The 23,067-nt window shown below is 41.4% G+C and overlaps 1 protein-coding gene across 3 annotated transcripts in view; it reads right to left on the bottom strand.

Annotated features, from left to right (window-relative positions):
* Positions 1-314: 314 nt before the first annotated feature.
* skap1 (src kinase associated phosphoprotein 1) overlaps positions 315-23,067 on the bottom strand; it is a 32,496-nt gene continuing 9,743 nt past the window's right edge. For 2 of the 3 annotated variants that reach the window (XM_044336870.1, XM_044336872.1), the window contains exons 5-13: positions 15,727-15,807; positions 14,826-14,909; positions 14,610-14,734; positions 13,909-13,972; positions 12,038-12,241; positions 9,488-9,541; positions 9,227-9,336; positions 994-1,097; positions 315-615 (exon numbers count right to left, since the gene is read on the bottom strand). In XM_044336870.1, coding sequence (XP_044192805.1) covers positions 1,005-1,097; positions 9,227-9,336; positions 9,488-9,541; positions 12,038-12,241; positions 13,909-13,972; positions 14,610-14,734; positions 14,826-14,909; positions 15,727-15,807 — 815 coding nt within the window. In that variant the 3' untranslated portion in view covers positions 315-615; positions 994-1,004. The remainder of the gene's footprint in view (positions 616-993; positions 1,098-9,226; positions 9,337-9,487; positions 9,542-12,037; positions 12,242-13,908; positions 13,973-14,609; positions 14,735-14,825; positions 14,910-15,726; positions 15,808-23,067) is intronic. The other variant, XM_044336871.1, reaches the window with a different exon arrangement.

The following is a 23,067-nucleotide window of genomic DNA, read 5'->3' as shown; positions in this document are numbered from 1 at the left end:
TTGACTGAGAGAAATATTATTATCAATCCACATATTGCTGATTTTAATCTAATCTTTAATAGTGAATTGATACATGTTATCAATCCACAATGATTAATTAATTTGCACTGAGGCTGCAGCTACTTTCATTATTAATTATTCTGTTTAATTCCTGATTTCTGCTTCATTATTAATCATTTGGTCAGTAAAATGTCAGAAAATCCTAGAAAATACTCATTAAAAATCCCAACAGTCTAAAATTTGAAACATATTCAAGTTATACTGATATAAAACAGATATCAGATCAGAAAATATTCACATTTGAGAAACCAGAGAATGTTTTATAGTTTTTATTAATTAATTAAATGATTAATCAATCATCAAACTTCTCGTTAGAAACAGTTCATTTCCAGTTGATTGATCCATTGACTAATCATTTGAGCTCTAGTTTGAACATGAATATAGTTTGAAAGCACATAATAATAGTTTTATAGTGTACGTTAAAGAGTTTGTACTGCAGCACATTTACATGATATAAAATTTACCGTCTTATGACGGAGAATAATTTCCAAATTACAAAAGATTGTCTGACGCGTCTGTCGGTGGAATTCATGGCTGGACGTGTCGGCAGCGGCTCTGTAGAAGAAGAAGAAGAAGAAGAAGAAAGAAAAAAAACACTATCAGGCAAACGCTCATTAATAATTCAGTGTTCATTTTAAGCTGCGCCTATCTACCGGTATTAGGGAATCATTTTCTTAAATAGGACAACTGACGCTGTAATCACGCTTTTGTTGTACATATTTATTCTCACCCATTGCACCGTTCAGATTGTTTTATGCAGTACTTCTTCCAGCCAGCAGATGCCATAAACGGCAGGTCAACGGGCTGAATGTACCTCAATGGCAGTCTGGATGAGCACCAGGGGGACTGTTTCTGTGTATTAGGGCCACAATAATGGTCCATAATGCTGATGATAAGAGAGAGAGAGAGAGAGAAGAGCGCTGCCTTCGGTACCTGTTGGGAGCTCAGAGGATGTAGGCCGGGTGCAGGAAGTCCTTGGGGACGATACCCACGGTGCCGTTCAGCTCGCCGACCCACCAGCCGTGAATGTTGTACTCCTGCAGCCAAAATTTTAAAAAAATAAAGAACGGTGAGACTCCAAAAAGGCGTCAAGGAGCGAGTGAATGAAGCAGGTGCACAGTTTTATCTCATATTATTAAGACAGTGACAGTAAATCCTTTTCCACTAAAAAAAACAAAAAAACACATCAGGTTAAAATCGTTCTTGTGTTGTATAAACTCAACAACATGAACAATATTCTGCTGAACATCAGGTGCTTTAGCCTCGAGGTTTTCATTCAAAGATTAGGGGGAAAAAGGTAAACAAGACTATTGAGACAGCGACTGTCTAAAATAAAATGTCTTTTTTTTTTTTTTTATTGCTCAAAAAGCCATAAGCACCACCTGGCCGAGTTCTCCCAGACTAATTAGAGCGAGACTTCATTTCTGTTCTGTGATTAAAAAAAGAAAGAAACAGGATCAGTCGTCCGTGTGTAAAAGAAAATATTATGCTGGGTGTCGTTCACAGATGAAACGCTACGAAAGAAAGTCTTGAAAGAAACAACTGAGTTTGACTTCAATGTAAACTAAATATATTAAAGGTAAAATAATAATAAAATAAGCAGTTATTAGAAATCACTTTGGATTTTTTGTAACTTCTGGTGGGTATTTGCTATAATTTTGGATAACTTATTGACTAAATTAAAGGGTTGTAAATATATCTATGTATTATACAACAATTTGAAACGTTTCAATCAATTAAATTCATGACTAGAAATAAAATGAAGGTGTTTCTCATCATTGAAACACAACATGTGAATAAATAAAACAATAAAATCTGTTTTTTACTGAAACTAACTGTGAGCTAAAGAAGAAGAAATTATAATTTAGACAAACTGAGCTGCAAAAATCTGTCCTTCAAAATAAATGCCATTCTTTTAAATAAAGGTTTATATGTGTTTAATTATTGTTGGCTCAAACAGTTAAGTTGCTTTTTATAATTTATATTTGTTTTACACTTTTTGGGAATATCAAAATGAATTGATGTGTATTAATCATTGCTGAAAGAGTCAAAATCAAATCACTGTTAGATTAAATTATTATCCTTCAAACACAGTTAATTCTAAAAAGTTAAATCAACATAATAACTGTCAGTTAAAATATTTGTTGAAGCCTTAAAGAATTAAAAATAAGAGATTTTCCAGATTTATAAAACACATTTTGCAAATTTCAGGTTTTCTTTTGCTGTTTCAGTTTCCTCACAGAAAACTGGAATTAAAAAAAAAACATTGAATTAATTTGTTTAAGTCCTTTAATGTGTTTTAGGAACAAGAGTCACATCAACCACCATATGATCATCTGATCGCAGCAGTTGGGCTCTAACGAGATCTGTACTGGATCAATATTTGGCCAAAGACCAGAGGGGCGTTAAAGCCCAGCAGAGGAACAGAGGAGGCACCAGCCGGCCGTTGTTTTCCCGCCCTGATGGAACGGAGAGCCTGGACACTCATCTCTCCCCTCCGGCAGATTGAGAATGGCTGCGTGAACGTTTTATCTCCGCGGCGCAGAGGAGAAGATGAAACGCTCGACTACACACGCGAGCACATATGACATACGTGTGAGCAACATGTAAGCAGTCACACACACACACACACACACACATATATATAAAAGTTTTCCCCCATTGATGACAGACACCAGATGGCTCTAGATGTGCTTTAGATCAGAAGTTCTTACAGGTTCTAGCTGTAAAAACACACATTCATCCTGCGCGACAAACGGCGTTTTGTCAAAGTGTTTCGGCCTATCGTTCCACACCTGACACTTCTCTCCAGACCAGAGGAATGAGAGGCAGGCCTGCGGCTAATGAGCGCTCTCTCTGGACAGCGAGTAAACGATGGATGACCGGGACAGTGATAAACCGCAAGACTTAAGTGTTCTTACAGCACAAACAGGTACCCACAATAAGCAGATTGTCCATCCAGGCCTCATCGTCCCCCCCCCCCCCCCCCCTGCTGCGAGCCTCGCTGACAGCTCTGACTGGGATGTTCCAGTACGTTTTGGCTCTCTGACAACCTCTGACTGACAATTCAATGTGTGTTTGAGCTCATAACATCGGGGGAGGGGGGGAAAGTTCAGTCCAAAATGGTCTTTTTATGCTCCTCATAAGGCCAGAGAGGGGAAAAGCCCGGCTCTGGTACCCATATCGAGAGAACGTGAAACAGAGGAGGAGGAAAAAAAAAAAGGGGGGGAGGTGGGGGGGGGGGCAGACGGACGGGAGGGGGGCAAAGGCATCGGAGAGAGGAAACGAAACAGTTTTTCTCTCCCTTGGGGGCGTTGCAGCACTATTCCACCAACCGTAGTGACAGAGTTTTATTTATCTCCGCGGCCCATCTGTGCAGTCGGTCTCAAATTCTCCCCGAGAAAAGGTCTTTTGGATTATCAGCAGCGCCCGCCATTTTAATACAACTGCTACATCACAGAGTGGGTGCCAATGGCGGTGGAAGTCTGTCAGGCGTGCAGAGTCCATCTTCCTCATACTTGAAATGGGTTCATCCAGAGTACACCTGCTGTAATAGGGACATTCCAGGAGGCGTGGAGAGTAAATTACCCAAATGACAAAAACTATGCAAACTCCTCAATGTCCTCTTCCTTCTGTTTGTTTCCCTCTTTCTTTTTTTTTTGTCTTTTCAGTTGTTTTTTGTGCTCTTTTGCATCTTAAACTCTGAAAATTACAAGGTTTTAAGGGGGAAAGAGGAGGCATGTTTTAGCTCATTGTGTCTGTGTGAATGAATGTTAAATCTCTCCAAAATGCTCTGAGGTGAGAAAAATCAAGCGTCCGTGAGCGGTTGAGTCGGGGTAACGGTCTGGTTGTATCTTATTAGGACGTCGTCAGGGGATACAGCGTGAGAGGTGACACATATCAGCCCCTGTGTTTGCTGCAACCTGGATGCAGATCAAATTGACTCAGTGTGGGAGCGAGAGGGAGGAAAAAAAAAAAGAGAAAAGGGGGGGCCAAACAGCGCCGTGTCGTGGCGGCTGCGGCACGTTGACTCGTTGACCTCCCGGTGACTCCTCCACTGAGAGAGGGGAGAATGAGCGTGGGCGGGGCTGGCACTGAGAGTGGGTTGCTATGACAACACCTGCAGTGTACCGGCGCAATCGTTTATTTACCACTCAGGGGGCTGGCTAATGGTGGCATCCTGATAGGCCCATCGCTCATGTTCCCCGACCGGAGGACGGATTGACAGCTACCCGAGCCTGAAGCGAGGGAGAAGGTGAGTCGAGGTTGGCTGGATGCGGCGAATGACAACGGGCGAGGCAGGTGTCGTGTCACGCCGCCGCCATGGCCGCCGCCGCGTAACTAAAATAAAACACAGATTTGATATCTCGCTCTTTAAGGAAAATGCACCTTTTTGTGTGAAAATGTGAAATTCTGTCCTTCCTCTTTTCTTTTTCTCATCTTATTCTCAAACACACACACACACACACACACGCAGATGAAACACACACACACACAATCCCAAATGCATACAAACTAGGGGGAGTGCTAATAAGCCTGACACATGAGGCATCTTTCCTCGGCCACCAGCTGACTGAGGCAGGCCTTGGGCGTGATGGAGCGCAGGAAGTCTCTCATTGCCCTGCTGCTGAACCCGCCGCCTGGGTGTTACAATCTCTCCCTTCCTCCCTCCCTCCCTCCTTCCTTCCCTCCCTCCTCATCTCCAACCCCCCCCGCCCCCCCCTCCTTTTCTTCCTATTCCTCTCTTTCCATCTCTCCTGTAGCAGCTTTTCCACTTGCATCCTCTGTTGTTTTTTTTTTCTTTTTTGTCGTTTTCTCCTTCTCTACATAGACTCATCAGATACACTGCAGCTCTCTGCAGTTGTTCCATCACTGGTCACACTAACAAAGAAACATGGACACCTCTGCCAGAGAGAAAACCATCATCTGTAACCCGCAAATCAGGTTAGCAAGCCCTCCTCGCCGCTCGCACAGGTACATCCCCAATGTCCTGCTAATACCTGAAGCTGCGGAGGGAAAATTTTTTTTATTTTTAGAGCTACCGTATGAAGATTGTGCCAAAAAAAATCTTGTCGAAACTCATCCAGAAATATGGATGATAATTCTGCACAAGCAGAGATCGAAATGGCTACTTAGTGTCCATTTTTTTCCAAGTGGGCTTTTAATTAAATCAGTGAATTGGCTTCAAATTGGAAACATGACAGAGCATGAGAACGTTTGAAAATATCTCAGGGACGATGAGATTTAATAAAAAGAAAACCTACTCGCTCCTTTCTAATGCACGCCTGGGATTACAGATAGCTCCTTAACTTAATAGCAATTTAAAGTGGATTTGTGTATGCCACTGAGTGTCTGTAATGATGGCTGTTTACGCCGCCCCTCATTTATAATAATTAAGCAGAATAGATTGGGGGTGGGTTGCTCGGACGCGGTTCTGGGCTATTGGCTTGGGCTGAATAATGACCTACTGTAGTTGACCGGGGGATGACCGCTGCCTCCTGCATGACCCCAAACCCCAGACTCACCCCCTGCTACTTTGGGTGGTAAATAGGATGTCTTGCCTGTCTATAGCGTCTTGGTGTCTATGGCCACTATAGCAGCTAGGGGTCTTTAAATGGGTGTGTGACAGAGAAAAGGAGAAAAGAGAGGGGGGGACAGGGTTCACACAAAAGAATAAAGGGATCCCCCCTCTTTGTCTCTCTTGCTTGACTTTTCCCATCTGATTGTTTGCCCACTTTTCCTTTTCTTCAGCTGCATTCAGTCGATGTGACCTGTGGGCAGTCGGCCAAACCGGCTTGTAAAACAGAGAATAAGCCTGTTATGACCCTAAATAAAGTCTGTCACAGGTAGCCTGGATTGAATATGACTTGTTCTTTAAACACGTAGTGAGTTTTTTTTTAATTTATTCCTATTTTTAATCTCAACATTTGTGTTTTTATTTTAGTGTAAATCACAGCAAGTGAATCTATGATGCTGTAAATCAGCTTTCTGTGTTTGTATGAGTTGTCATTTAATAAAAAACCGTCCTTGTTAAAACAGCTGGAAACCACCACAAGGTGTCAGTGGTGTCCACGTTCTCGTTGTCTGTAACAAGCAGCTGCAGCTGAACACTTTGGCCAAATGTTGGGAGACGCAGCGGATTGGCTGGCCCGTCTCCCCCTCTCTGGGTTTTGGTTGGACGGCGCATGGAGGAAGAGAGTCGAGCAGGACGACGGAGGGGAAGAGGGGAGAGGTGGCAGCGGCGCTTGCCAGAGTTTTAAGGACCCTGGATGGGTTTGTGCCATAAATCTCTTCCCACTCCATCCCGCCGTTCTCCATGAGTGCCTGTGGGAATACAGGAATGTGACAGCTGACCTGTAGAGCCCACATCTTTTGATTCTGGATACATAAATTAAAAGGCAAGAATGCAGGACAACCTTATGGTTTAGTGAGGGACATGGCCGGCATTACACATGTCAGGGAGAGGTGAAACACATTGTAAATCCTATAACAAATATGCCTTCGCATGTTACGGCCTATGATGGAGTTTAGATCTTGATGCGGCGGGAAATTGTGAAACATCTCAACAATTTAAATCGCGTTAAAAGATCTGAGGGTGTGATATTGCAAAAAACGGAGCTCCCCGGTATTTGTCATCACACACTAAAATGTCAGTGGAAAAGCCATAATGCGCATTAGAAAAATGCAAGCTCTCAGGAATGAAATGCCAGAGCAAAAATCACAAGATGGATTTCACGGTGCGTTTCTATCTCATGTATCAGAGCGCCGAGCATCGCCATCGAGCTCTGTGTGGAAGGGAAGTTAGGCATCGCTGAAACCGGCGGCAGAGGCGCGCTACGAGATTAACTCTCTCGAACTAATGGGATTCACATGAGTTGTGAGGTTCCTAATTTATTTACTTTGTCAGTGATACACAGATACACACACACACACACACACAGCAACACACAAGGGGGGGGGAAAAAAAACACAAATACAGTAAAAATGCCCCCACTTTACAGTAAGTGAGAGATCAATAATGATGGATGACGGCCTTTTATACAATCGGCATGTTCTCCTCAGTTCACAGCCATATGACACCACGCCTGTGGCTATCCCATTCTGCACTTCAGCAGTCAATCACATCCCAGCTTTAAAAATAACAGTTTGTTAGCACCATTGATTTAGCACTTAGAGCGTGTCCTTATTACGTTGTAATTATGGTCAGTGTTGACATAACAGCACAGACAACCAGGCCTCCCACCCTCTAAGAGAATTTATGGGCCCTGGTTTTATTACGGCCATTTCATGTGTCTGGGTCCCCAGTTAAGCGACAGACTTGAGTTCTAGCCAAGGGCCCGTATTTCACTCATCGAGGTCAGGGTTCTCAGGAATCCCCCGTAAAACTGAACGCCAGCGGGGCCCGCGTGTACACACACAGAAGACGCAGGGAAACCCTCCCCAAGGGCTCATTAAAATAAATAGCCGATTACAGGCTATAATCCAAATAATGCTATTCATGAGGGAAATGTGATGCTATTAGGACGCAAAATGGGACACGGGTGGAGTCGTCGTGTCGTCACACGAAACCAAACATTCGGAAGCAGTCCGGAGATCACTTTTTTAAATAATTTACGAGCAGACCCTCACTTTAAATCCATTAGAGGATAGTTAGAATACTCTCTCGTAGTCTGTCACTATGTTATGACTTCAGCATACAGCTTGACAAAACAAGACTAATCTGTGTCATTACGATTGTGAGATTCTACGACGACGTCTCGCTTCCAACCTGGACTTTTCTTGCTTTTAAGGTCTCCATCGAGGCGGTAATCCGATCCATACAGTGAAAAGTGATACGGCAGGCAGGGCTGAAGCTGTTTGAGGCCGATCTGTAGCACAGAGCCAGGTCCCCTTTGTCTCACCCCCCCCCCCCCTTCATCCCAAGTGTGGTGCCTTTGTCATCCTTGTGTGAAAAATGGACATGGCTGTTTTGACATTTTCCCCTATCAACCAGCACACACAGACGGAGAAGGCTGGCATCTCATTAATCTGGTACTGCCAAGAGAACCTCAATTAAAGGTCCATCTTCTGTGAAGAAGCATCTTTCACCTGTGACCTTATCTGCTGTTTGGAACAAAAGATTCCTTCAACACAAACAGATACTGTTTATTTCTCCATCTCAACCTCAAGCTTGATTTATTCAGTTTGATATAAAAGTAAGAACTAATTGTTTATGTACAAAAGCGACCTGAAAATAAAATATTACAAATAATTAAAATTCAGTAGCTTCATTTTATTTATTAACCATTCAAAGCCATCTGTGATTAAAAATGCGAGAAAACATCCATTTCTTGATCTCTACCACATAATTACTAACAAAAAAAGAAAAAAAAAAGCTGAACATACTGTATTGTCTTCCTCCCTCTGCTCTTCACATAATTTATTCCAAACACAGAACATGATGATTCAATTTCAAATCGACCAATAGCAACAGTCTGGGAACAAGTCCCTGTACGCAGCAGAGTAAAAGTGCCCCAAATTACAAGCCCTTGATTTCGAGTAGGCTGGTTTTTTCACTAGTAGATGCTCTGCATGTAACTACGAGATGGCCATAAAACACGAGGAAATAGATTGAGGGAAAAAGAGCTGAGATGCAGGATGGCTTCACCTGCAGTTTATGTCAAACAGAAAAGGAAGAGCTTCGCATGGCTGCCTACTCAATTAACCCCTGTGATAGAGGCTTCATAATGAACAACAGCACCATTACCCAGCACCCCGAATGGCACTTCACCCTAGTGGCCCGCCAATAGACAACGCCACTGTCGGTGCTTCTCTGCTGCATCAGGGACACGAGTGCTCACTGACGGAGGAATTTAGATGTTGGGGATATCAGCGTGTTCGGGAAGTAAACGAGGACAAAGTGATTACCGGAGCTGATGTTGTTTAACCCTTAAATAATTAGGCATTTTTACGCTTCTACATCACATTTTGCTCATTTTAAACTACTGTAATTGCTCCTGTAATTGTGTTTACGAGTCAAGGGTGTGATCTGGGAAACGGCTCCCATTAGAGATGAACTGGAGAACAGAAATGTAACAGAAGTGTTGAGACGTGTGTCTGGAAATCAACGAGAGAAGTTTAAATAACCTCTCGGATTATTCTCTTTTGTGCAGATGTGGATGCTGACCTTGCTAATGATGTAGATGAGATCTCCTCTCTGGAAGGCCAGCTCGTCCGGCTCGTCGGCCTGGCAATCCCATAAACCCTGGTAGTAGTTAGCATAATCTGATGACCAAGCTGGGAGGAAACGCAGAGCACAAATTAAATAAAAGAACGAGACGATGTTCTTTTCTCACGTCTCAGACAAACGAGCCGATTGCTGTGAGCTCTTGGGTTGAAAATTGGGATTTGTTCATTATTAGTGGGAGAAGTGTAATAAGGTTCTGACCTGGTTTGTTGTTCATCTCGCTGCTGTCATCTGTCGGATCTGGAAAATCCTCTTCTAGACAAACAAAACACATCAAACACAACAAAATTACATTAGAGACAGAACATTTATCTTTGTCCTACTTAACTTTTATGAGCAGGAAGCTTTTTTTTTAACTAGATATCTGACATTTTCATTTTTTTCATTTGACAGGAAAAAAGCAGCCAAACACTGATAAGAAACATTACCTGCTGCGAGCCTGATTCATAAAGACAAATATTCAAATATAATGACAGAACAAAATAGAGGGATAAAATGAATCTGGAGCCAGTGTCTGATGTGTCTCTCCACGTGACGCAAAATGATAATTACTCTTTTACCAGAATGGACTGGATGAGGATCAATTTGTTCTAATTAATCAGAGTCACATGCAGGAAGAAGTTGAGGAAAGAAGAGAAGGAAAAGAGGCTGGTCGTTAAAGGCGCGCAGAGGCGGACGTGTCATTGACTGCGGGGCGTGGCACCCGGTGGTCTGAGATGTGACACAGTGATATGCCTCCCCTCGGTCTCCCACATCCATCCTTAACACTAGCGGGCTGACAGCAACCCAGCAACACTATCCACCTTCCAGCACGACCTGCGCCTCTGCTTCCAGGAAGAGCAGGAAGGAACACACACACACACACACACACACACACACACACACACAGTATATCCACATGCATACAGTATGTCAGATCATGTTTGTGTTTGGATGCAGAAAGTTTTATCGAGTGACAATTTCAGGCACGTTTCAAGCACAAAATTACTCATATTTTTCTTTAAACTGCTAAATCTGTTATAAATCTATTAATTATGCATGCATAAAGCTTCTCTTAAAAACATTTAAATGCAGTATATTGTTATGACGCCAAAAGAGGGTTAAAAAAAAAAAAGATTTTAATTTTGTTTGCAAAGGATCCAAACATTTGTTCAGCATTCTTCAACTGCTGTAAAGAAGAGCATCCTTCAGTTGAGAGGCCACCGCTATGGGCCAACGGTTTCTATATCAAAGTGATTTAATTTTCCAGTCAATAAAATCAGTCATCAGCACCAGAGCCAATACCTCCATCGCTCTGCATTCTGCCTGAGCCGCGTTCGGACTGTTGCTCCGACAAAAAAACGGAGCGAGCTCATCACCTGGAAGAAGATGATGCTTCGATCTTATTCAGCGTTTCCTTGCTAGGAGGATGTATCTGATTTTGTACAAATCTTAATATTTGGTTACTAACTTTTAGGAAAATGATCTTAAACTTGAATGACAACTGTTGAAAAGTAAACTTAAACATTCACAACAACAAATTAACAAGATAAAGTCACTGTAAAGAAAACAGGAATGTTTCTATTTGTCGAGAAGATTATTTAAATATAAACACAAGCAGCTTTCTTCGTCTTGTCAGTGAAAATAACATTAAAATTTAACAGCATCTACACCAGAGTGTAGAAGATGTAAGTGAGGTAAAGTGAGGTGCGGAGTGATTGATAAGTGAAGGGGTGAGAAAGTGAACGAAAGAGCCCGTCATTCGATATGCCATCTGTGGTCAGGGTCTGTACCTCTTCCCAGATGGCTTTGAACGCCGGCGTGACAGTTTGAAGAGTGATTTCCCTCTCACCAGTGATTTTGGCAAAGGTAATGTACTCACTGAGTGAAACTGAATCTTGATGTATCTTATTTAATAGAAAGAGTGATGGACGACGGCCCCGAGAAGATCGGATCACCCCCCTTTTGTCCTTCTCGGGATCTTGTAGCCACCCTGACACATGGGACTGTCCCCCCTCCCCGCCCCCGCCCCCGCCCCCGCCCCCCCCCCCCCCTCCCCTCAGTGGGGACTCATATGAACTGTTCTGGGGTCTTTCATGCAACATTCTTAATCAAACTTTAATTTCTATTAAAGATGTGACATTAAGAGCTCCAGAACTATTTTAAGCCCTGAGACATGCGGTTTTTACTATCCTTTCAACTAAATTGCTGTTGCTAGGCAATTTTAGCCAAAACTCTGCTTAGTGGATTGAATTGTGGGCTATTTGTTGCCTGGCAACATTAGCTAATTGGACGTTCTATGACAGAGCATTCGGAAATACCAGGCTCTCGCTGATTTCAACAACATGTTTCTCAACAGATAGCTCTCTGTGAGATTAGTAAGGAGACCAGTGGACGGAGAATCATCCCCCCTTTTCCTGCTCTGTGTGTGTGTGTGAGTCCTGACATGCTTATTAGTGTTGCTTGATTTAAAGTGAGTGATCAGTCTGGCTGTTTGCGGCCGATAGGGAGGCACCTGGCAACACGAATTTCCCAGCCAGCGAGAGATCATCAGAAATATTTCTTGTGGCAAAAAAAAATCTCTTTGGGCTTTGAGTTTGTGTGAAGCAGCAGAGAGACTGTGTCCAATTGTTTGACTGAGTATCATGAACGTTTGTGTGTCCAGCACATTCCTGCCTATTTATCTGTGTGTGTGTGTGTGTGTGTGTGTGTGTGTGTGTGTGTGTGTGTGTGTGTGTGTGTGTGTGTGTTGGGTTAACCACATCCTCATACCTGGCAGCACCTCATAGATATCCTCGTCCTCTTCGTCCATCTCTCCCATCTCCAGCCCTCTTGCGTGTTTGTGAACGGCCTGGGCAGCGCCGACCGGCCGAGGAGGGGGAGGGCCGGTCACCCCCTCAATGTCATCATAGGTCTCCTCTTCGTCCTCCTCTTCCTCCTCGTCGTCATCGACGGGGATGGAGCTGGAGCTGAGATCTATGAGTGAAGGGGAGAGACGACGTGATGGGCCGGCGTTAGCATGAAGATGGAGCGCGGCGTGGCACGAAAGACACACACATGCATTAAAGGGTAAAGTAAGAGAAATGTTGGAGGGGTCCTGGCAGCACAACAGGCTGGAACACGTGCCGTTCGCCAGCAGTGACGAACACGGGAGGCTTGGATTAGAACAGCAAATATCTATTTTCATGATTTATTCAGGTGATGATATTGTTTTCCTAGAAGCAATTAATTGTTGAGTCTATAAAATTTCAGAAAACGACGTGAAAATGTGAAAACGGCCTTTAGAATTTCCCAGAGCCCGGGGTGACGTCTTCAAATTGCTTGTTTTGTAAGACAGCCCGAATGTGAAAAATAGCCTCTTCACAATGATATATAACAAAAAAGAAGCATATCTTCAGATTTTAGAAGCCAGAATCAACAGATGTTTCGCATATTTGCTTGATAAATGACTTAAATGATTAATCTGTTGTCAGAATTGTTGTTGATTAATCTTCTGTCAATTTCTGTCAACTGTTTCAGCACAAGTTTAGATCCAACTCTTTTCATACTTTGCATATCCCTCCTCTGTTGCTCTTCCTGAGGTTTCTTGCATTTTTTCCCCATTAAAGGTTTTTTTTTTTTAGGGAGTTTTTCCTTATTCTAAGGATAGAGGATGAAAAAGCCTCCTGAGGCAAATTTGTGATATTGAGCTATACAAATTAAACTGACATGTCTCCTTCTTTCCTCTATACTTTTTATTTATCATTAAAATCAGACTTTTCATTAAGCCCTTAGAGGAGCCACAAAAATGTCGAAAAGTACACATTGAAAAGAAAAGTGAGCCTTGTTCTCAGGTAGATTCAGGAGGGTAAATAATGATCTACATGTTCTACATCAGATTTTGTAGTAAAAAACCAGTCTGGAAGGAAGTAAGACAAACTGCCGAGTGTCTGTTACTTCCCGCAAATCAGTGGCCCGACCCGAGCCCATTTTAGAGTAGACGAGGCACGACTCGCTCGCTCAGATGGAGGAGCCGTCTCATTGCAGGCGACTGGCCGCTGCAACACAGGGTATCAGGTCCTCCGCCGTACACCGAGCGGCCAAGCAGAAATCAATGTCACTGGAGGATAACCAGAACATCTACCAATCAATTTCCTGTAAGTTGGAATTCGGTAGGAGGGTTAGAGGAGGAGCGGTTGGAGGAGGAAGAGGAAGGGTGGGGAGGGTGGATGGGGGGGGGGGGGGGGGGGGGCGTAGTAGAGCTACATGACATGGTGGGTGACATGTCGGATGAGGAGATTCGGGACTCTTGTGTTGGGCTTGTGTGCAGCTGGTGATGGATCGGGTGGTTTTCATCTGAGTCCGAGATGATAAAAGACTCTCTTTCCCTTCTGACCTTTCTGCCCCTCAGATACACAAGCAAACTTTAGTAGGAAACGGAGAAAAAAGAAGGTTGGAAGGTTTAGACTCCTTTAACTGCATTTTCCAATTAAAAAGTCGACTCCAGTTAAGTCAATCTTATTTTTATAGCCTGATATAAATGTATAAGAAAAAACTCCACCAAAAAATATTTAAACAGGACAAAAATGTAGAAACTTGAGGCTTTGGAGGAGCAGGAGAAGAGGGGAGAGGAGGTGCTGTATGAAACAAACAGACAGTCTTACCTCTAAGTACAAAATTAATCTGTTTCACCCATTCTGTGGCCTCCAGAGGACTGCTGGCAGTGAACTGGTGGGAACAAGAGAAGAGGTAAAAACAATCATCACATGTGAGGTTGCATTAATATAGAAGCGAGAGTTCTGATTTTTAATTTCTGAGGCTAATTAGCAGACAAAATAATATTAACAGAGACATTTTCCCTTTTGAAATATCTGACATTACTACGATAATACCATTATCTGTTTCTATAAAATCCAATGTAGACACATAAATTCTTTCTGACTGTATAATAATGCTATAATTGAGCAGAATGCAGTGAATATATATATACGTTTTTAATTAGGATTTCTTAAATTTGTATTTAATGAATTGTGACCCAGATTATGTAGTGAGCAGGATATTTTACAGTGGAAAATTTTAACTTGTCAGTGCTCTCTGGAGGAATGTGGACACTGTTTCTACTTATTGGGACAACATATGTGCTGATACCGATATATTTATGAAAAGCTATAATTGGCTGATAATGTATATAATAATGCTGATGTATCGGTTGGGCTGTAATTTGGATATTTGCACTGGAAAAAAGGGAGAATTACCAACAATAAAATAATACCTAACAATCTATAAACCCTCCCTTAAATTCACTCACAGGATTTCAGTTACTAGCAGTTAATAGTTGTCACAAGCTTATTGCAGTTATACAGACCTGGAAAGCCCGTTTTCCGGGGGCGTAGAGCTCAAAACAGGCATTTTTTTTGGAGTCTTTTCTCAGGTTGGTCACCAGCTGTACACTGTAGTCATTGATGTGAAATGAGCCCTTCTGCTGTTTATCTGTAGGGACGAGAGCACATGTCAGGCTGTTATCCGGTTCCTTCTATGTTGATTGTCTAATGTTTTTTGTATGTTGGCGTTTCAAACAAACCTTTTTCAGTCCCAAAGTAGTAGAATATCGAATTGTTCAGGACGCACCATCTCTTCTGCCACTCTGAGCCGAAGAAGCTGTGGTCTAAAGACAGAAGTGCACAGAGATCAGTGACAGTAGACTGGAAATTCATATATAACAGTTTTACATAAATATCTCAACATACATAGAGGTTTGTTTTATTTTGCTCAAAAAAATAGATAAAGTTAATGCAGAAAAGCAAGTTTATAAAAAAAAGAGTTTTTTAAAGGGATTTAAAGGAACTCAGTGATGTTGCAAGATGAATTTAAACAGGAAGATTGTTCCAGTCTCAGTTTCCTGTGGTTTTAAGTCTAGATTGGTGGACTGTTAGCTGAGTTATTTTTGTGAGATCTGAGGTAGCGTGCAGGTTAATAGCAGTGCCTTAAAGTAATGAGTAAAACCTTAAAATCAATCCTGACATTAACTGGAAGCTAAAGCAAAGAGGCTAAAATGGAGGCTGCTCTCTTTTGTTTTATCCAGTCAACAGTCTGGCTGCAACAGTATGATGTCACAGTGAAGTTGACCTTTGACCTTTTGGATATAAAATGTCATCACTTCATCATTTTATCCTATTAGACATTTGTGTGAAACTTTGTCATAATTAGCGTATGAATTCTTGAGTTACGGCCAAAAATGTGTTTTTGTGAGGTCACAGTGACCTTTGACCTTCGAACAACAAATTCTAATCAGTTCATCATTGAGTCCAAAGTGGACGTTCGTGCCAGATGTAATGAAATTCCCTCCAGGCGTTCCTGAGATATCGCGTTCATGAGAATGAGACAGACGGACAACTTGAACACATAAAAACAGCACTGAACTATGTTATTGATATGTCAGTATTACTTCATGATACTACTCGACCCAGAGCTGACATCTATACCTCTTCGTTTCTTTTCCAAGTAGCCTTGCTTCAAGATGTTGTTGAGGTCTTGAGCTGCCACAGGAGAGATGTCTTCGAAGTCTGTGACCACAAGCAGATGAATCAGTTAACATGATCTTTAAAAGGTGAAGAAATAATGAAAAATGCTCATCACAGTGACTTCTTCAGGTTTCTTGTTCCTAATTCACAATAATATAACAGAGAGAAAAACAGAAAATCTTCGCATTTGAGCAGCTGGAACCAGATTATGTTTGGCTTTTTTTTTTCTGAAAAAATGACTAATGTTATGAAAATTGTTTCTGTCAATCAACTAATCGATTAATTGTTTCAGCACTAGCTCCTAATAGGCTTCACTTAAAACCTGCTTCATTCCCAAGGCAACACACACCGTGAATATAAAGTGTTCTACGCTGTGGATCAAATACATCCCTGCTGGCTTTAGGAAACTGAGATCAATACATTTACAGTGCTGCTGAGCACTGCAGTCCATTCATCTGCTCACATTGCACTTTTAATGGGAGCGACCTTCCTGCGGGAATTCAAACAACTCTCTCTAATTTGCAATGTCAAATTTTAAACATGATAGGACAATACTTACTGTAAGAGCTTTAAGTAAATTAGTGCAGTTGTTTGGCAAACAAAGCACAATGCATTTCACGTAGTATTCAGCCTACTGTGCACTTTCTGTTGGAGGGAAGTGCTTTTTAAATAGCTGTTTCCATGTTGGAAGTTCTAACGAAAAAATCTGCATATTTGTCCCATTTTTCAGGCTTGTAAATGTGACCTCAGGTCGGCCTCAAGCACCAACTTCCACCCAGGAGTACCTGGATTTTCCATGTGTCAAAAATAAAGCTCAACTTCCTCCGAATTCATTACTCAACAGGCATTAGCCTTGCAGGGAAAAAAAAGCAGAGGGAGAGCTAGAGCCGCCTTTCTAGTCTGAAACACAGCAACAATTTAAAGACCATTTACGTTAGTCAGTGTGACACTCCATTCAGACCGCTGATGACAAGGGGAATGCCTGGAGTCCACCCCCCCCCCCCCCCTCAGAAAGGACGTGTTTAACTGCTGGGAAAAACCAAACATGTCATCCCGTAACAGAGCCTTCTAGTTTAAACAGAGAGCGTCCCCCCGGCATTAGACAAACAGGAAGCTCTTTCTCATTCATAAAAACACAGCAACATGAAACTGTGTGATGCTCTCTCTGTGAGTCGTCCTTTCAAATCTGCTCTCTTGTCAAAACTCAGTGAGTTTTGTCTGAATAACTTTGATCTAGAGAGCAAAAATAAAAGCTGATATTGGCTTTTTGCTTGGCTAACTTTCCAGAGATTTAAGTTCACAACAAGCCCGGCGGGTGATCCGATAACCCCGCACTACTTCAGCTCGTGGGCCTGACAGATGAGCGGGTCATTCCAGAGCAGAGCCCCAGACACCTCACGGCACTAACACGCTCACATATCATCAGCCTGCCTTTGTGGATGTACTGACCGGTGACACTATAAATACAGAGGTGCTAAGGACTGTTTTGTCAAAGAGAACCCGATTCAGTACATCATAACAAACAGCGGTCATTATGCTCCCCCACCTCATCTATCCGCCGGCAGTCCGTCCATTTTTTTCTGGGTCTGCTTCCCTGTTGCGGCCCACTTCTAATCCCTTCATCTATCTGCTTCCTTCGCTCTTCATTTATCTCAAAGGTCGAGCCCGGCTAATAGACGAGGAGGTGCAAAATCAACACGGGATCGCTCTGATCTGCTTGAGTCAATAAACATTACACATTCATGCGTGCTTAACACCTCTGCGGCGGGGCCTGACCTGAGCTCACTTCACTGTCTTTCTTTTGTACGAATCCCAAACAAGGACACAAACGGGTGGAAACGGACGTCGACTTTGTGTGATGAAAATGGGAACACGTACGCAATAGTTCTGGATTCTTCCACAGGGTAGCAGCATGACCTAAAAGCATCCACCGAGTCCTTGATCCCACCCTAAATAAAAGCAGAGTCTGATTGGCTCGGAGTTAACAATGCCTCCTTTAATGAAAATTACACACGCTAACACCTCTTTGGGACCAATGCAGGTTTAAGTGGATATTCAGAGGTAATGTTATTTGAAAGTGTGTAATTTAGGGGCGTTAAAAAAAAAAAAAAAAAAAATCCCTACAACCATCATGAGTGTTTGAGTTTGGAGTTTGAGTACAGGCACAGAGAGACACATTAATGCATCTAATTAAGGCCTCATCAAAATCGCAGACAGACGGCACTCTTTCATAAAAATCATAAATTGCGTTATCAATTATTCAGGGCAATGCCATGACTTCATTTTCATCCCTTTTGCGTTTTAATTAGCACCATCCACAGCTTTGGTATTGACATTAATTTGATGGCAATTTATTGATATTTCAGCGTAACCTATTTAGCTGAGTGCAATTACCAACGAAAGAGACGCGGATAGATGCGATGTTGGCGTCGCGTCACGTTTTCGTAAATCAAGGTGAGGAGTTGCTACCGGGGGCCCGCGCTAACTGAAACTAACAGCTCTCGACGGTCATCAGCGAGAAAAAGGTTTGAGTCAACACCCCTCCTCCCCCCATTTCCAAATGGAAAGGAAAGGAGGAAATAATCAATAGATATTTTCTAGAGATATGTGTTTAATTGATCCTGATAAAGGAGTGTTTTCGAGCTGACCTGTGTGCTGATACGTGCTCTGTTCTGTTGCTGTCTTGGATTTGTTTTAAACTCAGGGTGTATGGGGGGGGTTGAGGAGGGGGGGGGGGGAGATACACAACAATGCATCTGAGCTGCCAGCGGTTTGCCACAGTCGCAATCTCTCATTTGGTTATTCACACTCTCTCAGCATGGTGTTATGAGCTCAGCAGTTGATCCCACAAGAAAAGGCTGATTTATGTTAGCATGACCAGAGGGAGTTAATGTATTCTCTCATTAAAATCCACTTTAGTTAGGCTGAAAGTCAATCAAAGGCTGGATAGAGAGTGAATCAAAATGAAGGGAAATGGTTGGGTGGGAGGACTAATATGTTACATTATATCTAACGGTGGTCATAAATGCAACAAAGATGTTATGAAAACACAAAAAAAATAATGCGCTGAAGATGTTGATGGTGCTCCAGAAGATGGAAAACGCTGAAGGAAAAAAGAAGCGGGTCTCTTTAGTGTCTTCTCCTTGTGACAGTAGGAAGGCTGAGAGGAGCGACGGCTTCGCTCCGGTTCAGTCCCAGCGGGGGGACGTGTGCGTCCAGAAGCTGGGGTCTGAACCGCTACTTTATCCACAGTTACGGAAACGTTTACTGTATATTTGCCGGTTTCTTGGAAAAAGCCTGTGAGCTGTTGGGGGAAAAAAAAAGACCTTTATCAAGACAAACATGTGGCTTGTAGCAAGTGTCTTTCTTCTTTTGTTATTCTTTTGAAATCTTATACAATAACATGTGTAACCTAAAATGATGCAGATGTATAAATAGTGTAATGTGCTCTATATGTGTGTGTTGAAGACGTCCTGCTATACTTTTTGGTGTTTGACACACAAGCTGTGTCTTGTAATCCCACGTGGGGCGAGACAAATGTTTGGAAAGACGATTCATAATATTTTCATCTTGCCCTGTCCATCACTGTCGATCTAATGTATCTGAAGCCTGCGTGCCATATGTGATGTCTAATATTGGTTCTCTTGGTTGTCTTGTGTGGCTGCTCTATTTTTTGTTTTAATGTGTGTGTGTGTGTGTGTGTGTGTGTGTGTGCCATGCTTCATCAGTATTTGCTGCAAAGTCTGTTTCTTTAGTCTCGTACGACTATACTATACACTATATCTACAGTCCTTTTTGCGATGTTTAGTTGTAAAGTTATAATTGTCATATGCTCTGTATTTCTCTTCTCTTTAATTCCTTTCATTGGGTTTCTTTTCATTTTTGCTGTGTTCTTCTTCGTGTGTGCTGATGTTTTGTCTGGCAGGACAGCAACTCAACTTTATTTTCATTAACCATTCATTTGTTGATTATTTTCTTCATTAATCCACTGATTTTTCTTCTTTAAAATGTCATAAAATTGTGAAAAATGTCAAAAGTTTCTAAAGCTCTAATTGACATATTTAAACTGCTTGTTTTGTTGCCATAACAGGACAAAACCCAAAGACATTTAATTCTACTATTACAGAAGACTAAAAAAAACAGTACACTTATATTTAGGAGGCTGAAACCAGCGCATTTTGTGGATTTTTGTGATTCATTTCCTCGATCGACTCAACTGTTTCAATTGCTTTCTGTCTTGCTTGTTTCTTTCTTTTTCATTCTTAACATCAACATGCACAAAAACTGTGGATGAAAAGAATAAATTTATCAAAATCTGACAAATCTACATCACATTGATGTTATCTAAAGTGTGCTGGCCCTCATGAATAAATATAAATATATGGCAGTTCATCACACAGATATATATATAAACTACAGGGAGAGTTTTATTTTTTAATCCAGAGATACAGAGAAAACAACAATATACTGCCAGTTATTTACTCGTATTAAGTATGAAGATATAAGTTAACACTGTGCAGTGAGTAGGATTAATCCCTCTATTTAAGAGCAAGTAGAGGAGGTGACCCCCCCCCCCCCTTACAGCACAGGTATGGATCAAGATCAGCAAGTTATCATATGTTTTCTTTCTCCTTTGCTTAGTCCTTGAGCGCGGGGGCTTTCACAGCGCCTTTCGATGCGAGAGGTATTGCATTGAATGCAGCATCAGGGGGCAGGACCTGACCCCCGCGTGAACTCTGCTGATGAGGTGAAACAGAAGGCAGAGAGAGGCTCCCCGGCCCTGAGGGGGCTGCGGGGAGGAATGCTGCTGATTCTACAGACGGAGGAGCGAGTGAGACCGCAATCCTCTTCGATACTGTCCTTGATTAGGAAAAAGGATTCACTCAGTGCACCTTCACCCACTCGGCGCTCAATCTGCGCTCAGGCCGGGCTAAATTGATACATTTTTCCTCATTACAGTAGGAGGCCTCTGCTGCGCGTCCCTCCAGCGAGGCGGCCGTCAGAAGGGAGGAGAGAGACTGAGAGGCACTGAGGTTAAGGGCAGAATGTCTTCCCTGCCCTCTTCTCCTCCCCCTGATTTGATTAGGACTTCAGTCATCGATACATAAACCGTGTTTAGGACCTCCTAATGCATGTGTTTGAACCAAAGAAAACATGCAGTGCATTATATCAGGCTGCATGATGCCGGTATCGTCGTCTAATAATGTTTAATGGGACCGGGAATTTATGCAGGAGTGATTTGGGATTTTTTTTTTTTTTTTTTTTTGGATCAAGGATGTCGATCAGGTTTAACAACAAATCTCCGACCTGAGATAAAAGCTTTTGGCTGACTGAAGCCAAAAGCCCAAACAGAGCAGAATAAAAACTTAAATATACACAGAAATGATCAGGTAAACATTTTATATCATAAGTTTTTCTTAAATGAGTTGGACTTTGATGCCTTACAGAGATGTCTGGTGTTTTACTCTTTTATTGTTTGACTAAATCTGTTATGCTTGATGCAATTTGGAAGAAAAAATATATATATTTCTGTACCTCTATGCTGGAATAGATGTCAAGTCATTCCAAGCTCCTTTTTTCGCTCTATTCCTACATTCAAACATCACACACCGGCCAGTGTAAAGCCACTAAGGGGCTAAATTTACTATGTGACACCGGCTTCCCCCTGGGCAGCCATAAGCAGCGTCTACAGCGACCCTGAATTTCCCTTTTGTAGATTTACTACCACTATTCAAATGCTTAACTGCAGATACAATGATCCTCTAATCGCTGGGGATGGTTTTCAGCTGCTTCACTGGCAGCGACAAAAGAAAAAAAAAAAATAAAAAAATAAAAAAAAGTAGTAAGAATATAAATACCAACAATGGAGGAGTTCAGGCCCACAGGAGAGCCTGCGTATCGGTGATAAAAACAGGATATAATGGTCAACGAGAGAGAGCCTGGAGGGAAAAACACTCGACACACTTACCCTCTGAATGAACAGTCATAGCAACTTTAAAACGCTTCTTCTATTTGCACTAAAATGCTTTAAATATCATTTTTGCAGTAATGGTAGGTAAATATCTTGGCGAGGACCGGTGTTATTGCGCTCCGCTTTCTTAGCAATATCTCATATTTATTACCTTTTTGTATAAATCGCTGTTATTTTACGGTCACTGCTGTTACGTATTATACCAATAAACCAATTACATGGTGCTATCATTCTTTAACTCCTGCAATCAATCACCAGCAAATCAACAGGCAACAGGTGTTACAGAGGAAATCTTCTGTGAAGACAAATAAAGTCCGAAAACTCATCGAAATCTGTGTCTTCCTTTCATCTGATGCTTAAAATAAAAACATTTAATTAAATTATTTTTAGTGGATCAAATTATGGATTTTTTTACAGTTATTATGATTCATGTAATGCAAAAAAACCCATTAATATTAATTTTAATTTGAGCACGTTTTTCCCAATTAAATGCACCATAAATTTTACTGTTTTTAATTTTATTCTTAAAAATGTGCAGTAACGTGCTAATAATTAGTATATTAATTATATTTTTAGTAGATTTCCATTCAGTCTCTCATAAACAAATATAAGAAGTAGTTAAATAATTACTTTGGATTTCTTTTTTTGCTTTGTCTCCTTATTTTACTGCAGAAAATATGAATCATTCTGAAACAGTTACAGTAAAATAAATCATTTGAGTGTAATGTCAGTAACTAACTTTATTAAAATTTAGTAAAACACATTGTTATAAAACTAGTTAACATTTAAGGGAAATAATAAATAAAATTACTTGTGAAAATAGTGGGTTTTTTTCAATATTATTCTTTTTTTTTAATCATCACAAACTTTTAAAAAAAGTTTCCTTATATCATCTTTTTGGACAAACCACAAATAAATAATTGAATAAATAAATCAGAAACAAAATAAAACCAATTTGGTTTTGCTTCGATTCATTAACAGGAAAACAGTAAATCAAACTCTTATGACTGAAACTGCCACAGAAGTCGTTTCAAACTGATTTCATGACGATATATAAATGTATTCATCAGAAAATATTACGCATTATTAAAACTGCAAGGATGGTCATTACTGAGGGATTTCTCTCTCACTATTTTTAAAGTCTTTTAAAAATGACACATTTTTTTACAGTTTCACCACACGGGCAACCAAAATCACAATCACCAAACACATCAAATCCTGCAAAATATCCAGAACTGCTATAAAACAATAATAACTTAACCTTTTCATTTAAATCTGGCATTTTATTAAATGTTGCTGCTTAAACTGCTCACTAGGAATTAACACCTTAA

Source organism: Thunnus albacares, chromosome 20, assembly GCF_914725855.1.
Source record: "Thunnus albacares chromosome 20, fThuAlb1.1, whole genome shotgun sequence".
NCBI classification, from domain to species: domain Eukaryota; kingdom Metazoa; phylum Chordata; class Actinopteri; order Scombriformes; family Scombridae; genus Thunnus; species Thunnus albacares.
Note: the sequence above shows the minus strand (reverse complement) of the source record. Positions and strands in the feature narration are given on the sequence as shown.